Raw genomic sequence first — 17,987 nt, forward strand, 5'->3', positions numbered from 1 at the left:
AAAAAAAAAAAATGCATGACTGGTTCCACCGTATCATCTTCTGCTCACTCTTCCATCCCCGGTACCTCTATCTGTTCCACTGATGGTGAGGCTCCTGGCAGCCACAGGAGGGTTCTAACACGTTCTAACACCTTCCAGTCATCCTATTATTTTTTGACCCTTGTCTTCCTTGACACCTAGCACCAATGGCTCTCCCTCAGACCTGCACCTCCCAACACTGAGCCTTGTGGATTCTCCTTGGTCCTCTTCAAATGCTCCCCTCCAGCAGCCTCTGCCTAGCTCCCTGTCCTCTACCTATTCTTTACATATAGGTGTTCTTCCCTCCCCTTGAGGGTCCCCTTCTCAGCGGTTACCATCTCATCAGCCCTCTTGGTTTTCACACTTACTGCAATCCACCCACGTTGGCCTCTCAGGGTGCTGGGATAACAGGCATAAGCTACCATACCTGGCCCACTCTCACTCTTTTTGGGCTGCAGATCCTGTACACTCAGGTGCCTACTGCATATTTCCCCTCTATATCTCATAGGCAGGTGTCCAAAATGGAACTCATTACCTTTTCCCTGGCAAAGGTGCTCTTCCTTTGGATTTCTTCACCTTTGTTGTTTCTTTTCTTTCTTTTTTTGAGAGTCTCAAGCTGTTGCCCTAGGTAGAGTTATGTGGCATCACAGCTCACAGCAACCTCCAACTTTTGAGCTTAAGTGATTCTCTTGCCTCAGTCTCCCAAGTAGCTGGGACTATAGGCACCTGCCACAATGCCCGGCCAATTTTTGGTTGTAGGTGTCATTGTTGTTAGGCAGGCCTGGACTGGATTCAAACCTACCAGCTCCGGTGTATTTAGCTGGCACCCTAGCCACTTGAGCTATAGTGCCAAGCCTCTTCACCTTTGTTGATGATACCACTATTCACCCAAACTCCCAAGGAAGAAGTCAATGAGCTATCTTTGCCAGCTCCTTCTCTACCCATCACTCCCAGTGAGTCCCCAAGTCCAGTCAACTCCACTTTCTAATTTCTTCATCTGTCTTTTTGGCATCTCTCATCTTTAAGCTATGTTATATTTTATTTGGCCTCCCTAAATTCAGCCTCGAACCTCTCAGATCCAGACTGAGAGGATCTACCTGCTACCAGAGTGACTTTTCTAAACTTTAAGACCAAATTAGATCATTATTTTCCTAAAATTCTTCACCACATCCTACTGATACAGTACACTATAAGATCCCCAGACTTGCATCCAGATCCTTCAGGGTCCAGGTACCACTAATGCCCTAGATCCCATTATCCTCTCCTGGCATGGATCATTCTAAGACTACCAATGTGTTATTCTTGAGAGCCACCCCTCATGGGATGCCTCTTCTGGAACGTCCCTTCGCAGAAGGCATATCTCCTTCTGCAGAGCTGATGACCTCCACACATCCCTCCATGTGAAAGTGAGACTTTACCTCCTAGGAAGCCTTTCTTGACACTCAACAGGTACCCACTCTCTCCCAGTAAAAACACATTCTTTCTAGAGTCTAACATACCTACACTGAACTGTTATTCATCTGCTAACTTGCCTGCCCTTCTATCACAATAGGAGCTTACTGAAAGAAATAGTCATATTTCATTGACTCTAAGATGCCATCAATTTTAATTCTCTCCATTAAGTATCACTATGGAAAAACACTCCAACTAATCTATAACATGCCACTATTTACATGACACATCTCAAGCATAGAGATAGAACTGTGAAAAAATGCACATTTTAGAATGATGAAATATAGTAGTAAGATACTTTCACAGTAATGGGTGCAAGGAGAAGGTTGGTCTGACTACTCTAAAAGAACAGTGTACAAGGGGCTCAACTAGGGTGAAGAACTGGCCAATCAAGCTAAGGAGCAGAGATGGCATGGAGTGCTTTGCAATAAGCCAGAGAGTGGCAGTTGCTTCCTCACCTGTGATGTGTAGTTGGTGCAGCCTGTGATAGGCCAGGGCTGCATCCCGAGCACTGGTCTTAGCTTCATCCTCGAAGCCTGCTGCGGTGGCCCGCCAGCGCTGGAAGACTTTCTTGAGGAGCCAGCGCACAAGACGTAGCTTCTGCAGGCTGTAGCGGATCACATTCCAGGAGAGGCTGCAGGCCAGGTCCAGGCGGGATGTAGGCAGCGCCCGGCCCAAAACCGACAAGCAGGTTTGTAGGTTGGCAGCAGCAGCTGCAAAATCTCCCTACAAAATAGCAAAGGTGTTTAATGGTCATTAGCCTTGCTGTGGCTTTTCTGTTTTGATAGGCTTCTCCTGTCCCCCATCGCATTGTGAGTATAATTAATACATGCCCATCATAGAAACCTGGGAAACTTCAGAAAGCTACAAGAAAGTAAAAGCCACCTATAGTTTCATTCCCTGGAAAGAACCACTGCTGACCTTCTGAAGTATTTTCCTCTAGCCTTTTAACTAAATTGGGATTGTACTATAGTCTTTCTTTGAACAAATGAAGAAATGCTGGTCAGAGTTCCCCATGGTAGGTTTTTTTTTTTTTGAGAAAGTCTCACTTTATCACTTCCAGTAGAGTGCCATGGTGTCATAGTTCACAGCAACCTCAGACTCTTAGGCTTAAGCAATTCTCTTGCCTCAGCCTCCCAAGTAGCTGGGACTATAGGCTACCTGGCTATTTTCTGGCTACCACCACAGCACCTGGCTATTTTTTAGAGACAGGGTCTTGCTCTAGCTCAGGCTGGTCTCAAACTTGCGACCTCAAACAATCAACCTGCCTTGGTTTCCCAGAGTGCTAGGATTATAGGCAAGAGTCACTGCGCCCAGCCCTTATGGTAGTTTTTGTACATAAGATAGCCACATAGATTTAGATGAGATGCATGATCCTTTAAGTTTTTAGGGTCTCAAAATGCAGTGCCAGAGGCTGCCAATTCCATTGGCCCTTGTGAGTGTGTTAGAAATGTAAACATCTGGAGCCTCTGGGTTAGAGCCCTCTATGATTCTTATGCCTGCTAAAGTTTGAGAACCTTAGTTTTAGATAAACTCACAGCTAAACTATCCTAACCTAGGGTCCAAACTGAAGTCTAACGGAGAGGCTACAGTACTGTACTGAAGATTTTCTTTCTCTCATTACTGGGGACTAGAAGACTCAGGCTGTACGGTTTCGGGAAACTTATTTTTCCCCTACCACATAGCTGGCAGTGCCTATAACCTTGCTTCTCATCATTATAGGAGCAGGCAAGGGAAGCTTGTTAAAGACGTTCTCAGAAGGATAATCTCTAAGGTGGTGGCTCTATCTTTTTTTTTTTTTTTTTTTTTTGAGACAGAGCCTCAAGCTGTCACCCTGGGTAGAGTGTCATGGCTTTACTGCTCACAGCAACCTCCAACTCCTGGGCTCAAGCAAGTCTCCTGCCTCAGCCTCCCAAGTAGCTGGGACCACAGGCGCCCGCCACAACGCCCGGCTATTTTTTGGTTGCAGCCGTCATTATTGTTTGGTGGGCCCGGGCTGCATTCGAACCCGCCACCTTAGGTGTATGTGGCTAGCGCCTTAGCCGGTTGAGCTATAGGCGCCGAGCCCTTCCCATCATCTTTTACCTCGCCTATTTCAAGCGGCCCCTAACCTGTTTCCACATACTTTATAGTTCACATCTCCCTCTTCCAACCCATCCTTTCTGCAACCATTACAATAATGCTCGCGAAATACACATCTGAACATGCCTCTAGGATATATATAGTTTTCTTTTTTTTTCTTTTTTTTGAGACAGAGCCTCAACTGTCGCCCTGGGAAAGTGCCGTAGCATCACAGCTCTCAGTAACCTCCAACTCCTGGCTTAAGCGATTCTCTTGTGTCAGCCTCCTAAGTAGCTGGGACTACAGGCCCCCTAATAGCCCCAGTAGGCCTGGCTATTTTTTGGTTGTAGTTGCCATTGTTGTTTGGCAGGCCTGGGCTCGATTTGAACCTGCCAGCTCTGGTGTATGTGGCTGGCGCCTTAGCCGCTTAAGCTACAGGCGCTGAGCCTATATATATAGTTTTCAAATGAAAACTTTCAGCTAGTATTCTTGTTCAAAAACCTTCTTTGGTTCTCTAGAGAGTGAGGAATAAAGCCCCAAATTAGTTACTAGTAAAAGCCCTTGCCAATTTGGGCCCAAACAATATACCAGCCTTTGTCTGTCATCTCTCTCTGACATATCCTACACTCCAGACACACCCATGAAACTTGTTAGTTTCCAAACAGCCTACCTATTCATGTCATACTGTTGGCTTGGAAAGCCCATCTGCCATGCCTGCCCTTCCTCCCCACCCCTGACAGCCCAGCTCAAGCCCCAGGTCCCCTTACTCTTCTCTTCTGCCCCAAACTACATAGCACCTTTCTCTTCCTCTGTCATACTAGAGTTGATAGATTAGTTTGTGTACAGGGAACTACTTACACATAGATCCCCTTCTCTGGGACTGTTTAGCAGCAGGGTCTTTTCTTCCTTCTTATCATCATAAAATCTCACCACAGGACCTTATTATACACATTGAGAACTCAACAGAAGCTACTGAGTTATTGGCCAAGCTTAGGGGAGGAAAGGTGGATGGTAGAACTCACCCTGGAGAGGTCCAGGTCTGCCTGCTTCCGGTGTCTCCAGAAGGTGACTGAGGAGCGTGAGTGTGGCTGAATCACTGGCTCCCCGTGGACCAGCAGCTTCACAAAGACACTCAGGACAATCATACCATTTATCAGCCATAAGAGAAGAGTTGGCATCATCCAGTCAAACCAGCCCCCAGAACCTAAAGAGGACATCGCAGCTGAGCTTGCCAAGAAGGGTCTTGTGGAGTGGCCAAATATCTGACTGAGCCCAGCATTCTGACATGAAAGAGACTTCTACCTCATTTTTGGAAGAAAAGGCAGATAATTCTATAATCTAAATAGATAGAAATCCATAATGATAAGAGGATTTCTCTCTCTTATCATTATAGAGTTGAGTGCCACAAAAATCTTTGTTAGCCAGACAGGGTTAGCACATTGGTTTCACAACTCAGTAAAAAATACCACATCCTCCTTCAAATAGGTAACCGCCTCCAACCCCCTGTTCCCACTCCAGGGCATTTTTAGCAGTATATATCGCTGACTTATTTTGCTTGCTCTGACTGAACTTGGATTTACCTTGTTACTTCTAAAATGCAACTTGCACTAGTCCCTATCAGAAGCAAGCAGGTAGGATCCCACTATAAAAGCAAAGAAAACCCCTCCTGGTAAATAAGTCACAGTTTGTACATAGGACCCCTGTCTTGCCTCAGAGGTATACCCATGCCCAGATGGTGCAAGGGGGTCTCACCTACCTGACTCGAATGATAGTACACTGCGGCCAGAGCCCGAGTATGTATGCTGGTCAGAGTCGGAGGACCCTCCCCATTGCAGCAAGGAAGTCAGGGGGTTAAAGGAGAGGCACAGGAAGGTGAGGACACACAGCAGAATTCGTGAGCGGTCCACCATGCCCAGCGCTACGGGAGGCGAGTCTGGCTCATCTTTGACCTTCAAAACAGTGCCTCAAGGTTGGAATGAATACCATGTGGGTTTTTACAGCATTATACATATATATACATATCAGGAAAGAGATGGGGAGACTTAATTTAAACTCAAGACCACTTAGACAGGAATAAAGCCAGATGGGAACTAGGAAGCCTACGCTTCATATACTGCTGTTCAAACACTGGAATGTTTGCCCACTTGCTGACTGAGAAAAGTATGTATTCCAAAGAACAAAGGTAGAATAGATTTTCTTTTAAAATAGAGCTTTATCACAAAAAGAACACACTAGGCGGCACCTGTTGCTCAGTGGGTAGGGCACCAGCCCATATACTGACGGTGGAGGGTTGGAACCTGGCCCCAGCCAAACTGCAACCAAAAACCCCCCAAAACCAACCCCCCCCAAAACAAAAAAGAACACACTGTATGACTGTTTCTTTTTAAATCCAGAATAGGCCAAACAAATCTCAAGTGACAGGAAGCCAATGATTCAGTAGTTGTTTGAGGCTGGACAGGGGTGTATGAACTACCTGCAAAGTGTACGCAGGCGCTTTCTAAGGTGATAGAAATGTTTTATATCTTGATTATAGTGACAGTTATGTAGCAATGTACATTAAGCTGAAACTCCTGGTAGTGTACATTTAAAATAGTATTTTACTGCATTTAAATTATACCTCAATAAAGTTGATTAAGAACTATACTTCAGTGTGGATCTATGTAAAAGATTTTTCTTGTTCTAAAATTGTGACATTGTCTCCAGCCCCACCCCATCCCCCGTTTTAGAGAGGAGGGAAGGGGAAGAAGGCTGAAGTTGGATTTCCCCTAAGCCCCAACATGTACATACCACATCACTCCTTTTCAGTATTTTAAAACTATTTGAAATTTTTTTCTGATGACCCAGAAGCCTAGCTAAGGCAATCAACAACACAACAACAAACAGCCTGTTGTTACTAATAGTAAACAAAGTAATCATATTCATAAAATATTTTAAAAATAGAGCTTCCTTAGTAAAATTAAGTGTATGATACAATCAATGCTTAGTCAAAAACAAATAATAAAAGGGAACTTTGTGCTTTTGGAGTTAAAAACTGCCAAAGTCAAAATACAGCATAGAAGCCAGTGGTCTCCACAGGTTCCCAGGAAGATCGTTAGGCTCAGAGCTCTTTTAACCAATTCCATTAAACTGTAACTGCCAAGGGCTTTCTTTAGCAATTAAAGGGCCTTAGTTGAAATGTTATCTGTTAGACTGCAAACTGCAATCATTTTCAAAAAGAGGACCCAGAGGCAGCCTCACCATAAACCAACAGATCAGCCTGCCTCCCAGAGTGGTCTTGCCAGGACCATTATAGACAGAAGGAAGTAATGAGGCACCTCCAGCAACTCCCAGGGCCCACTGACAGCTGCTACAATGTCCCAGTTTTGGACTTTGTACTCATTCTTCTCAGCATGACCAGTTAAACCTGAGGGACTGTTTCCACTCCTCTCCCCACAACCCAAATAATTTTTCTCTTTCTTTACTCCTCAGAATCTGGCTAATTTCACAGAATTCCTATTCTTCTCCAGCCTAGGCCCTCTGAACACCTGGCCCTGCCTCTTATCTGTGGCTTTCTCCCTGCTTTCTTAGGGGAAATGGGAGAGATTCCAGGGATTGGGGGATTTCAAAAGCTCATACCTTTGCATCATCCAACAGAGGGCTTCCTGGCTCAGAGTCAATGGAGTATGGGGAGAAGCCAGCCTGGGACCCTGAGTCAGAAGCTGGGGGGGACATCAGAAGGACATTCTGATTAAAGTCCTCTATCTTCAGGTCCACCTCATTGTCCACCAGACTGCCTAGGTCGATGCCCTTCAAGAGCTCTGCAAAGAAAATCCCACCTGGTAAGAATGATTTGCTTTTATAAAGCTTTCCCTAGGCAGGGGCTGAGCCTGGTAAGGCCTTGTACATATCTGAGGGCCCACCGTAGTGCCCAGCACACCTCAGCCTAGCAACCCTTTGCTCAGTGAGCATACTTACTGTTTTTCTGATTTGCCAGCTTCAGCACCATGTTCTCCTGGCGCAGTTTATGATTGACCTGCTGCAAGTATTTGATGTAATCAATGGCCTTCCTCAGGACGCCAGACTTATGCATCTGGGAAGATGAGTAAAAACATAGTGAAACCAGTGCAAGCTGTAGGGTGAACACAGCAGAGCCCTAGAGCTCATGGTTGAGAGTACGGCTCTGGGAAGGGAGATGAGGAGCTCAGATGCTGGCTTCTCCACTGATGCTATGCTACCCAGGACAAGTTACTCTCCACACTTTTGAACCTCATTTACTCCTTAACATGGGGATAATGACAGGCCTGAATTATAGGCATTCAGGGAAGGGTAAAAGAGGTAATGAGTGTAAAGAACCTAGCACGTACGATACTCAAGAAATAAATATTCACTTTATTCCTACTTCTGATAATAATCCTAAACAAACTTTAAGAAAAACAAATGACAAAAAACCAGGTCATTGTTGGACAGCTGTATTAAGTAAAGGCATCTATTTTTACTTGATATATACCTTTCAGATTAACTCAGGAGAAATTAAACTTTCAAAACAGGGGAAAACAGATAATAGTTTAGGAAAAAACAAACAACAAAAAAAAACCAAACCGGGGGTGGGGGGGACCTCCTACATGCCAGAAAACACAATCATTGAAACACCAGAAACATTTGGAAAATCAGTTTCAACTATTTGCTATTGGTCAAAGACCCAATCTCCATTTTTCCTCTCTTCCCTAAAGGGTAAATTTATTGCCAGCTACCCTAAACACAGCTAAAAATATGCCAACGATGCCATCAGCTTACTCCAAGGTACACACAGGCCTTCCCCTGGCCACTGATGAGTGGCATGCATCTCTCCCTGCCTCTGACACTAGGGTTCCCCATCACTGCAGAGCACGGTCGAAGGAATCAAAGGTTTTAGTAGGCCACTGCCTCATCAACCTTCAACAGTCCCCTTATGCTGATTAATATTTTATAATCTTAATAAATGACATGGTGCTTAATAAGAAAATACCTCTAACTCATTCTTGCACTCACTCAGCTTGGGCTTGGGACTTCCCTAAATTCCTGAGGCAAAGACAGGTAGAGGAGAGATGGCAGGACATGAAATACCATTTTGTTTATCACCTCACCTTGGCATCTGTCCCCATGACCAGGTCTTTCAATTCAATGATTTTGTCATTGATGGAAGAACGATATCGTTTCTCAATGATATTGTGTGTCGTCCGCCTTTCTCCTTCTTTGGGGGGTTCGAGCTGCTTTACCCCTCCAGGTACCTGCTTAATGGGCACTTTCTCTTGTCCCATCATCACAGGCATTGTGGTCAGAATGGTCCCATTGCTGCCCACCAGTGTCTAGAACAGGCAAAGGCACAGAGTGGAATTATCCCTTCATCGATCTGCATAAAGCAATCATTGCTTGGCATGTGGCATCACCTCGCAGTGCTTCATGAGGTCTGAAACTCTTCTCAGGTTAATTAAGTCAGGCTCCAAGGAGCCTCGGGAGCCACAGGACCTCAGTTACTACCTCTCTATCAGAATCACTGTCAATAAATTATACTACAAAAGGATTAACATGGCTGAATATATTTTAACCGTGGATCTAGGTATGTCAGAAACAAGTCATATGTGAGTTCTACTTTGCAGTCAAACTGTTAACCACTTCCTTTTTTTTCTTTTGAGATAAAGTCTCACTATGTCATCCTTGGTAGAGTGCCGTGGCGTCACAGCTCATAGCAACCTCTAACTCTTGGGCTCAAGCAATTCTCTTGCCTCAGCCTCCTCAGTAGCTGGGACTATAGCGCCAGCCACAATGCCTGCCTATTTTCTGATTGCAGCTGTCATTGTTGTTTAGCAGCTGTGGGCCTGCTAAACAGTATGTATGTGGCTGGTGCCCTAACCACTGAGCTGTGGGCGCTGAACCATGTTAACCACTTCTGAACTCATACACAGTGAACCACATGAATTGGCACCAGAGAAAACTTTCTCCTGATATATGATGTATTTTTCCTCCCAAATGACAATTAAGAAAATTACTGCATTTCTTTATAGAATTTGGCCATCAAAAAAGCTCAAGGGTAGAACTGATACTCTCAATCAGGCCAATCACGGAGGCTCCCCTTTTTATTTGCTCTTCCCTTTCTCCTCTTGTTTCTATTTTTTCTAATTTTAGTTTTATTTTCTTCAATAAATGGCCTCAATATTTAAATGACCAATAAATAAATACAAAGGTGACTAATTTCATTAATCATCAATAAACAATTCACATAACAAAACTCCAAAATCTTAAATTTATAGGTTGATAAATTTTATATATTTATACAATATATATAACCCACTCAGACCAAGAGAAAGCCAATTTCAACGTCTATCAGGTCAGAAAGTTCCCCCATGTCCCCGCCCCCCCATTACTGCTCTGACTTCTATCACCAGAGCTCAGTTTGGTCTCTTTTTGAACTTCATATAAACGGAATTATTAGCATGAACTTTTCTGCGTTGTTTTTTTTTTTTTTTTTTTTTTTGAGACAGAGACTCAAGCTGTCACCCTGAGTATAGCATGCCACACAGCAATCCCCAACTCTTGGGCTCAAGTGATCCTCCTGCCTCAGTCTTTTCTATTTTCAGTAGAGACGGGGGTCTTGCTCTTGCTCAAGCTGGTCTCGAACCCATGAGCTCAAGCAATCCACCTGCCTCAGTCTCCTAGAGTGCTAGGATTACAGGTGCAAGCCACTGTGTCTGGCAGCATGAACTCTTTCTAGTGATAGCCTTCTTGTTCTCAATATACTATTTTTGAGGGTCAGCCATTTTGTTTTGTATATCAATAGCCATTTTTATGTTTTTATTTTTGACACAAGAGTCTGTTGCCCCAGCCAGAGTGCAGTGGTATCATCATAGCTCACTACAACCTCAGATTCTTGAGCTGAAGTGATTTTCTTGCCTCAGCCTCCTGAGTAGCTGGGACTATAGGTGCAGGCTACATGTCTGGCAATTTTTCTATTTTTTTGTAGAGACATGGTCTTGCTCTTGCTCAGGCTGGTCTCAAACTCCTGGCCTCAAGTGATCCTCCTGCCTCAGCTTCCAAATTGCTGGTACTGCAAGTGTGAGCCATCACACCCAGCCAACAGTTTTTTTTTTTTTTTTTTTTATTGCAGGGCACAATTTCGTTATATGAATCTATCATAACTTATTTATCTGTTCTCCTTTGGATGGACATTTGGGTTGTTTCCATTTCTTGACTGTTATGAGTAAAGCCAGTGCTTCCAAGTTTTAATCACTATTTACTCTATTAGACTCTCTTCCCACTGGATGCTCTAAGTGGCAGAGAACCTACAAGAGAAGGATGGGATGCCTTCCACCTCCCTGACCCTGCAGCCCCTCCCTGCCTGTGGCCCTTGGGTCCTTCAGAAGCCAAACCTCTGTTAGCCGGACCTAAGAGGCAGGTGGTCTATGTGGAACTGTTGGCCAGAAACTGGGGTTCTTCTGCTGCTCTATTCTGGCCCCAGTACTCCCATTTATAACCACTGTCAGTACCATTGGTAGTACTTCTTCAAGGGGAAGACTAAGAGGGCTGATATTTACAAGTTGACCAACACTTTTATAGAGTTTCTGATATCTGCTCAGCATATAGAGACTTTACCATCTCTAAAGCCTAATACCTCCAAAAATTGAGGTAGAGAGAAGAGGGCAGGGGAGAAGGCAACTCTTACTGGTACTTGAAGGGCGGCTGTCTGGATAGGAGTGGTGAGGGCAGTGAGAGCTGGGTTCTGGACTGCCGCCATAACAGGACTGCCATCTGTCTTCAGTGTGGTCAAAACAAGGGAATCTGTCTTGATGATCTGAGGCTGGACCAGGACCTAGATAAAGAAGAAAAGGAAAAATATTAATATTTTTCTATTTTGCATTTGTTTCTTATTGTATAGACCCTTCAAGAACAAATGAAAAAACTGAGAATAAATAAAAATCAGGAAATTTCAGAAGCCAGTTCAAAAGCTGGCTATTTTGTATAGCCTGAATACTGGGTTCAGGGAAAGAAGGAAGAGCTAGCTAAAGAGGTTCCAGAGTTTAAGGCTGTAAGGCTTCTAGGAGGGCAGTCCTGGTGGCCTAGCAGAAGCAGAGCAGGGATGGGTGGGGTAGACAGAAGAGGGAGAGAGGTCTGATTTCAAAAGACTCAGTAAAGTCAGAAACATGACTGAGAAGCAAAAATAATAACCCTAGATTTTAAAGATAAATTACTTTGTTAGTAAGAAAATATGGTCCACTATGACACATGACATAAAGACATTTTTCTATTTATAAAAATTATACATGCACCACCACCCCCAAATATAATGTTTAGCATCCATGGTAAAAAAAATACAGAAAACTATAAAGAAAACCTGGGAAATACCAATTTGGTGCATTTCTCTCCAGTTTTACACCCATCATATATATAATTGAGTACCAGGTTTTACTTAGCACATGTGAGTGGTGGTGCCTATCTACAGATGTGAGCTCAGCCAGGTTGCTACACGCTACTCACAAATGCATCCTGGCACCCTACAAGCTGCTTGCTTTGTGTACACTCTGGCTGGTTCTGGCTGGTTCTCTTTAGTATGCAGACCACATCTTTAGCCAAGGACTAGTCAACAGCCCCAAATGGTACCTCCATGAATCCTTTCTAGCCACCTACCGGAACCTGCTGCACCTGGGGCGCTGCAACTGTCTGCACCGTAGCTGGGGCAAGGGTCTGCAGCGTTCCATTAGCTGTCTGTGTCAGTACCCGTTGGGCCTGTACAGTCTGCACCTGCTGCTGGATTGTGACCGGCTGCACCTGGGAGGATGTCACCAGGCTTTGGACTTGAGGCTGAAGGACTTGGAGGGAAAGGAGAAAAAAAAAAAAAAAACACAGATGAAGAATGCATTCTGTCACTATAGCTGCAGCAATAACCTAAGAATGGAGTATCTTAATGATTCTAACTCCCTACCCGCTGCTGAAGAAGATATGCACAGCCATTTACAAGCTGGTTTAGATAACAAGAACATCCCATAAGGGCTGCATCAATTTCTGAGGGAACCAGTACAAATTGTTTTATTATGCTGGGGTGGAGGTAAGGGAAGATCATAGGCAAATGACTGTACCCAGCACGGGAATTAACAGATTTTGGGAATCAACACCTCCCGGGGGCCTCATTTCCTCCCTTGCTTTCTGGAGGGAAAGTGTACTTTGGTATGACTGTCTCAGCTTTTTGCCTTTACATCTACTCCCCTCCCCCAAATTCTTGAACTCCATCGAAGAACTGTCAGATGCTTTAAAATTCAGAGCAATACTAATCCCACTCAGGGCTCCCCACAGTGAGAGGGAAATCTGATGAAAAGGCACTGGGATACAGCACATCACAAAAAGAACAAACCATTTTCAGTCCTTTGTTCACTCAACACATACTGAGGGCCCACTGTGAGGCCTCTTACTCGGAGATGCAGCAGCTGTATCGAACATCATATTCATCTCTCCATATGTTTGCTAAATGAATGGTCCTCAACCTGTGGATGTTGACATCTGACTGCTACCTAGCCAAGTTTTAGCCTAATTTTATTCAAGCCTCTACTACTAAATACTAGCATGGCTCTATGTCTACTATGCTTGTTGGATATTTTTGACCAAGTGTCTTTGAAGCAAGCACAATAGATATTAAGGTATTTGAAGAAGCAGAATGTAAAATGTTCCTGCACCAGATTATACTGCCAGTTACCAGAAATACATTCAGACAAGATCATATGGTTGTATATATGTCATTCCCAAAGAGGAGAGAACAATTTAGTCTTTGAAAACTGGCACATAAACTGTGGAACCAACCAATTCACTACCATATCTGACTTCTCAATCACCTTGAAAGCTGGTAGCTGCATTCTGGTATATTAAAGGCTGCTGGATGATCCTTGTTTGAGGAGCAGTGCTGAACGTTGGGGTGATCATTACTGTCTGTTGTTGCAGCTGAGCTTGAGGCTGAGTCTGGGGCTGGGGGCGGGGCTGAAGAATAGGAGTTGTTCTCGGTGGGGTGGGAATGGCGGTGGGAGGGACCTTGACCTGCAGGGCTGGAGTCTGGGGAGAAGCAGCTGAGGGAGAGAATGAAGGTAATGGGACCTGGCTGAATGATCGTTGCATGGAGGGATCCACGGCTCCACCGCTGCTGCCTCTGCCACTGCTGCTGCTGCTGCCGCTGCCACTGCCGCCGCCTCCGCCGCCACCACTACTGCCAGGGAAGGAGCTACATAGCTGCTCTGAAAACAAGTCAGGGAACTCTCCCACTTGATTACTGACAAACTGCAGCATCTCTGTGAACAAAAGAAAAGAATTTTATTGCCATCCAAAATACTAACTCTCAAACTCGCTTAAGAAACTGAGGTGTAAAAATCCAATGGCTTTCCTAAATCCAAGGCAGAAATGGGCCAGGAAACCCTTATCTCCTTTTTATGTGGTGATTACCAGGGCCAAATTGACTGACCAAGGCCTTAAGACCACAGGACAGGACTTCATCTGTCTGATGTCCTTTTCTTTCCTCACACTCATTTCCAGGCTCTTTTTACCCATTTTCCTGATTGTTTTTAATCAATCATAATAGGAATTCCCTTTGTCCTAGGGTGTTACTTTGTGCAGGGTATTGTGGGTCCTCTTTTACAGACAGAGGAACTGAGGCAGTAGGGGTAGTCACTCTCCTAAGGCTTTGGAGTGCGCTAGACTTGGCCACTTCCAATCTCAGCACTGCCAGATCTAACTCTCTCTAATCCCTTTCCTCCTCACCACAGGCAGGCTTTGGACCTCCTCTCCAAGCTGAGCAAAGCCCTGGGCACTGTTGTTGCCCTCAGAAATACTCAGGGATAACAAAGTTGATGTCCCCTAAGTCATGGTTCTATATGAAGTCCAGAGCAGGTAAATAACTTGAGCAAAGTCAGACAAACAGCTTGTCAGGGCACAGTCAGGATTAGAACCAGTTCTCTGCCTCCCAGCTGCATGTTCTTCTACTGCACCACAGTGCATGTGCATTGCCAGGAAATCAGGGGACAGCAATCCGGCCCTGCCCTGGGCTCCAGGCTTTATAAGGCCCACTCTGGCCCTCCTTGGCAGTGTATCCTGCCTCTGTGCAAAGAGTCTATGTGGCAAAGAGATGTGTCCACTTAGGGACAATGCTCTCCTTTCTAGATCTTGTTCTAAGTACCTGGGACCTCTAAATTCCCAGTCCAAAGGCCTCAAGCCTGCTTCCAGGGCCTCTTGCCTGGTCTATTCTCCCAAAGGTTTACCAAAACCCACTTAACTACAATTAACAACTCATTTCTCATTAACTCCTTCCTCTTCATATGGCTGGTCTCTATTAGGAATCTCAGTTTTGTCACAGGTATTTTCTTTTTTTTTTTTTTGAGACAGAGTCTCACTATGTGGCCCTTGGTAGAGTGCCGTGGTCATAGCTCACAGCAATCTCAAACTCTTGGCTTAAGTGATTCTCTTGCCTCAGCCTCCCAAGTAGCTGGGACTACAGGTGCCCGCCATAACGCCCGGGTATTTTTTGTTGCAGCTGTCATTGTTTAGCTGGCCCAGGCCGGTTTCGAACCTGCCAGCCTGTCTCGGTGTATGTGGCTGGCGCTGTAACCACTGTGCTACAGGCACTGAGTCTGTCACAGGTATTTTCTTTCTTTCCTTTTTTTTTCTTGTCACAGATATTTTCAAATATACAGTTATGTTGTCCACATTCCCTCCCCTTTCCTTTCTCCATACATTCCCAAGAAGCTATTGCTTGTCCTTGAACTGTGTTCCTTCCTTACCAAACCCTCAAGGCCACATGATGCTCTGATTTGGACACCAAAACAACAAAAACCACCATCACTACCACCAACAAAAAGGCCCCACATCTACCCATTCTCCAAAACCTTCATCAGCATGTCCCTCTCAGGTCTCTGATACTTTGAGTGTAAGTGAGGGGGGCTGGGGTACGAAGAGGTACATGTCTCACAACCAGAAAGCTGCTGGGGGTTTTTTAGTGTGATCTTCACATGGGAGAACAGGAGCTTAGTATTTCAATCTCAGCGCCTTAAGTGTTCTGTCAGTTAAACCTGCAGGGCAAAACAGTACCTCACCTGACAAAATTCCTACACAGTGGTACTACTATTTACCAACACTCTGACATTTGGCTCTGTCCTTACTCAGCCTGTTGTATGTGGGAGGAAGAAACTGGCAGACTGCCATAGATACTGCAACTTTTATAACCACTTCCAATTCCCTACATGATTACACTAAGAAATGTCCTTAAACTCGGCACAAGATTTAAACAAGACACAATTTAGTGCTGATACATTCTCATAAAATAAGCAGCTTGAGAAAATGATTCAGAGAAACCTAATAACTTGTTGAGCCTTCCAGAATTCCCATAAAATCCCAAATCGTGGGGAAATGAACACAGAGCCTGCTTGTGAGCCAGAAGAATACCACTTATTGGCTGTCTGTTTTCATCCATGGAAAACTAAGCAGAGCAAGAAGGTCAGGGTGGCCTGACCAGGATTTGGTGCTAGGTGGACTTGGGTGTGACTCTCAGGAGGCCCATCTAACTGGCTGTGTGAGTGTGGGCAAGTGACTTCTTTCTATGCCTTGGCTTCCTCACTATGAAAGGCTGCTTTAAGAATATAAATATACACTTGCTCTCTTTACTCTGAGGATGAATAGGATAAGTTATGCAGGTCCCTCTTAGCGACACTTCCAGAGAACCTACTATGCAGGCCCACGATCTCATCTCATCAAATGTTCTCAAAACCCTTTTGTGGGTTGGTGTGGTGAAGTAACCAGCAAAAGTCACAGAGCTTAGTTCACAAAGCAGGTTAAGAGTGTGTAGGCAGATGGAATGAGACTGCTTAAATTAAAAAAAAAAAAAAAAAAGAAAAAAAAAACGCTTTTCAATCCCCACACAAAAAGCTCCAGTAGAGTCATCTCCAGTCAGCAGGGAGCTGGGTGCTAGGCTGAGTGGCACTTAGGGGCTATTAAGACAAGCATTTGCAGGAAGGATAGGAAGAGGCTCTTGGAACCCCTGCTCCAGTAGCGCATGCAAGGCCTCCCTGGGCCCCCATCTGTTCTGCAGTGCCAGGGAAGCAGGAGCCTGGAGAAGCAGGGCACAGTTGTGCTCTGTGATTCTGAGCTACCCCCGTGGGAGCATCTTAACGTCTTTCCTCACTATTTCCTGCTCTGATCATGCATGTTCTGTAACTTCACAGGCTCTCATCTCCACAGAGGGCCATGAAATCCAGAAAGCACAGGCTTGGGGGAAGGCACAGGTTTTACAGAGCTTTCAAAATGAAGTTCCAATTCCTGCTATATCCTACAGAGCCCAGGGCCAGAGACAGGCAGGCCAGAGAACTGGGCAGGCACACACAAGCTCATCTACTCACCCGCTCCCATTTCAGCTGCTGCTTAAACTTAGGGCTAAATTTTTTAACAAAGCAGGTTGGGGCCCCAAGAGAAAAAACATCTGGGTTCTGGTCTCTAAAATCAAGTAACCAAAGTTAGAGGCTCCAGTTGTCTTCTGTGCACTGCAAACAGCCCTTGTGCCACATCTAAAGAGATCCCAAATTCAAATGCACTTATGGAGCTTACGGCCTGGAGGTAACATAAATCACTTGGCTCAATTCAGCTTCATGGCATCTCTTTGAGAGCAAGTTAACCTGGTATCTGTTTAGATTAATTCTGGTCAGGAAAAAAGACTCAAAAGCTCCCAAATGGGATAACAAAAGCTCCCAAATTGGATAACAATCCAAACTGCACAATCAATAATCTTTTAATAGATATTTGTTACCTAGCCCTGTTAGGCGCCAGAAAACTAGTTTTAAAAGGTCATTTATTTTTATATTTTGTGTTTATTATGCACTTGTGTTAGACAATCTTTTAAAATGTTTTTAAAAAATCATAAAATGAGGCCAAGTGAGATGGCTCACGCCTGTAATCCCAGCACCCTTGGAGGCTGAGGCAGGAGTCTGGGATCAACTTGAGCAACAGTGAAACCCTACCTCTATAAAAAAGAGAAAAAACGGGCGGCTCCTGTGGCTCAAAGGAGTAGGGCACCAGCTCCATATGCTGGAGGTGGTGGGTTCAAACCCAGCCCCAGCCAAAAAAACTGCAAAAAAAAAAAGAATTAGGGCAATGTTTGTGGCTCAGTGGGTAGGGCACCAGCCCCATACACCGAGGGTAGCAGGTTCAAACCCGGTCCCAGCCAAATTGCAACAAAAAAATAGCCGGGCGTTGTGGTGGGCACCTATAGTCCCAGCTAGTCGAGAGGTTGAGGCAAGAGAATCACCTAAGCCCAGGAGTTGGAGGTTACTATGAGTTGTGTGATGCCATGGCACTCTATCCAGGGCGATAAAGTGAGACTGTGTCTCTACCAAAAAAAAAATAAATAAATAATAGAAAAATTGGCTCGGCGCCTATGGCTCAACCGGCTAAGGCGCCAGCCACGTACACCTAAGGTGGCGGGTTCG

The 17,987-nt window shown here is 44.8% G+C and overlaps 1 protein-coding gene across 1 annotated transcript in view; it reads right to left on the bottom strand.

The window, feature by feature from the left end:
- The window catches only part of SREBF2 (sterol regulatory element binding transcription factor 2), a 79,648-nt gene that overhangs the window by 24,511 nt on the left and 37,150 nt on the right, over positions 1 to 17,987 (bottom strand). Inside the window, exons 2-10 of the mRNA XM_003783151.3 lie at positions 13,365 to 13,811; positions 12,169 to 12,350; positions 11,207 to 11,353; positions 8,634 to 8,855; positions 7,486 to 7,600; positions 7,147 to 7,328; positions 5,288 to 5,480; positions 4,554 to 4,735; positions 1,929 to 2,196 (exon numbers count right to left, since the gene is read on the bottom strand). Of these exons, the coding sequence (XP_003783199.1) occupies positions 1,929 to 2,196; positions 4,554 to 4,735; positions 5,288 to 5,480; positions 7,147 to 7,328; positions 7,486 to 7,600; positions 8,634 to 8,855; positions 11,207 to 11,353; positions 12,169 to 12,350; positions 13,365 to 13,811 (1,938 nt within the window). The remainder of the gene's footprint in view (positions 1 to 1,928; positions 2,197 to 4,553; positions 4,736 to 5,287; positions 5,481 to 7,146; positions 7,329 to 7,485; positions 7,601 to 8,633; positions 8,856 to 11,206; positions 11,354 to 12,168; positions 12,351 to 13,364; positions 13,812 to 17,987) is intronic.

This window comes from Otolemur garnettii, unplaced genomic scaffold (assembly GCF_000181295.1).
Source record: "Otolemur garnettii isolate 467f Iridium unplaced genomic scaffold, OtoGar3 scaffold00007, whole genome shotgun sequence".
NCBI lineage: Eukaryota > Metazoa > Chordata > Mammalia > Primates > Galagidae > Otolemur > Otolemur garnettii.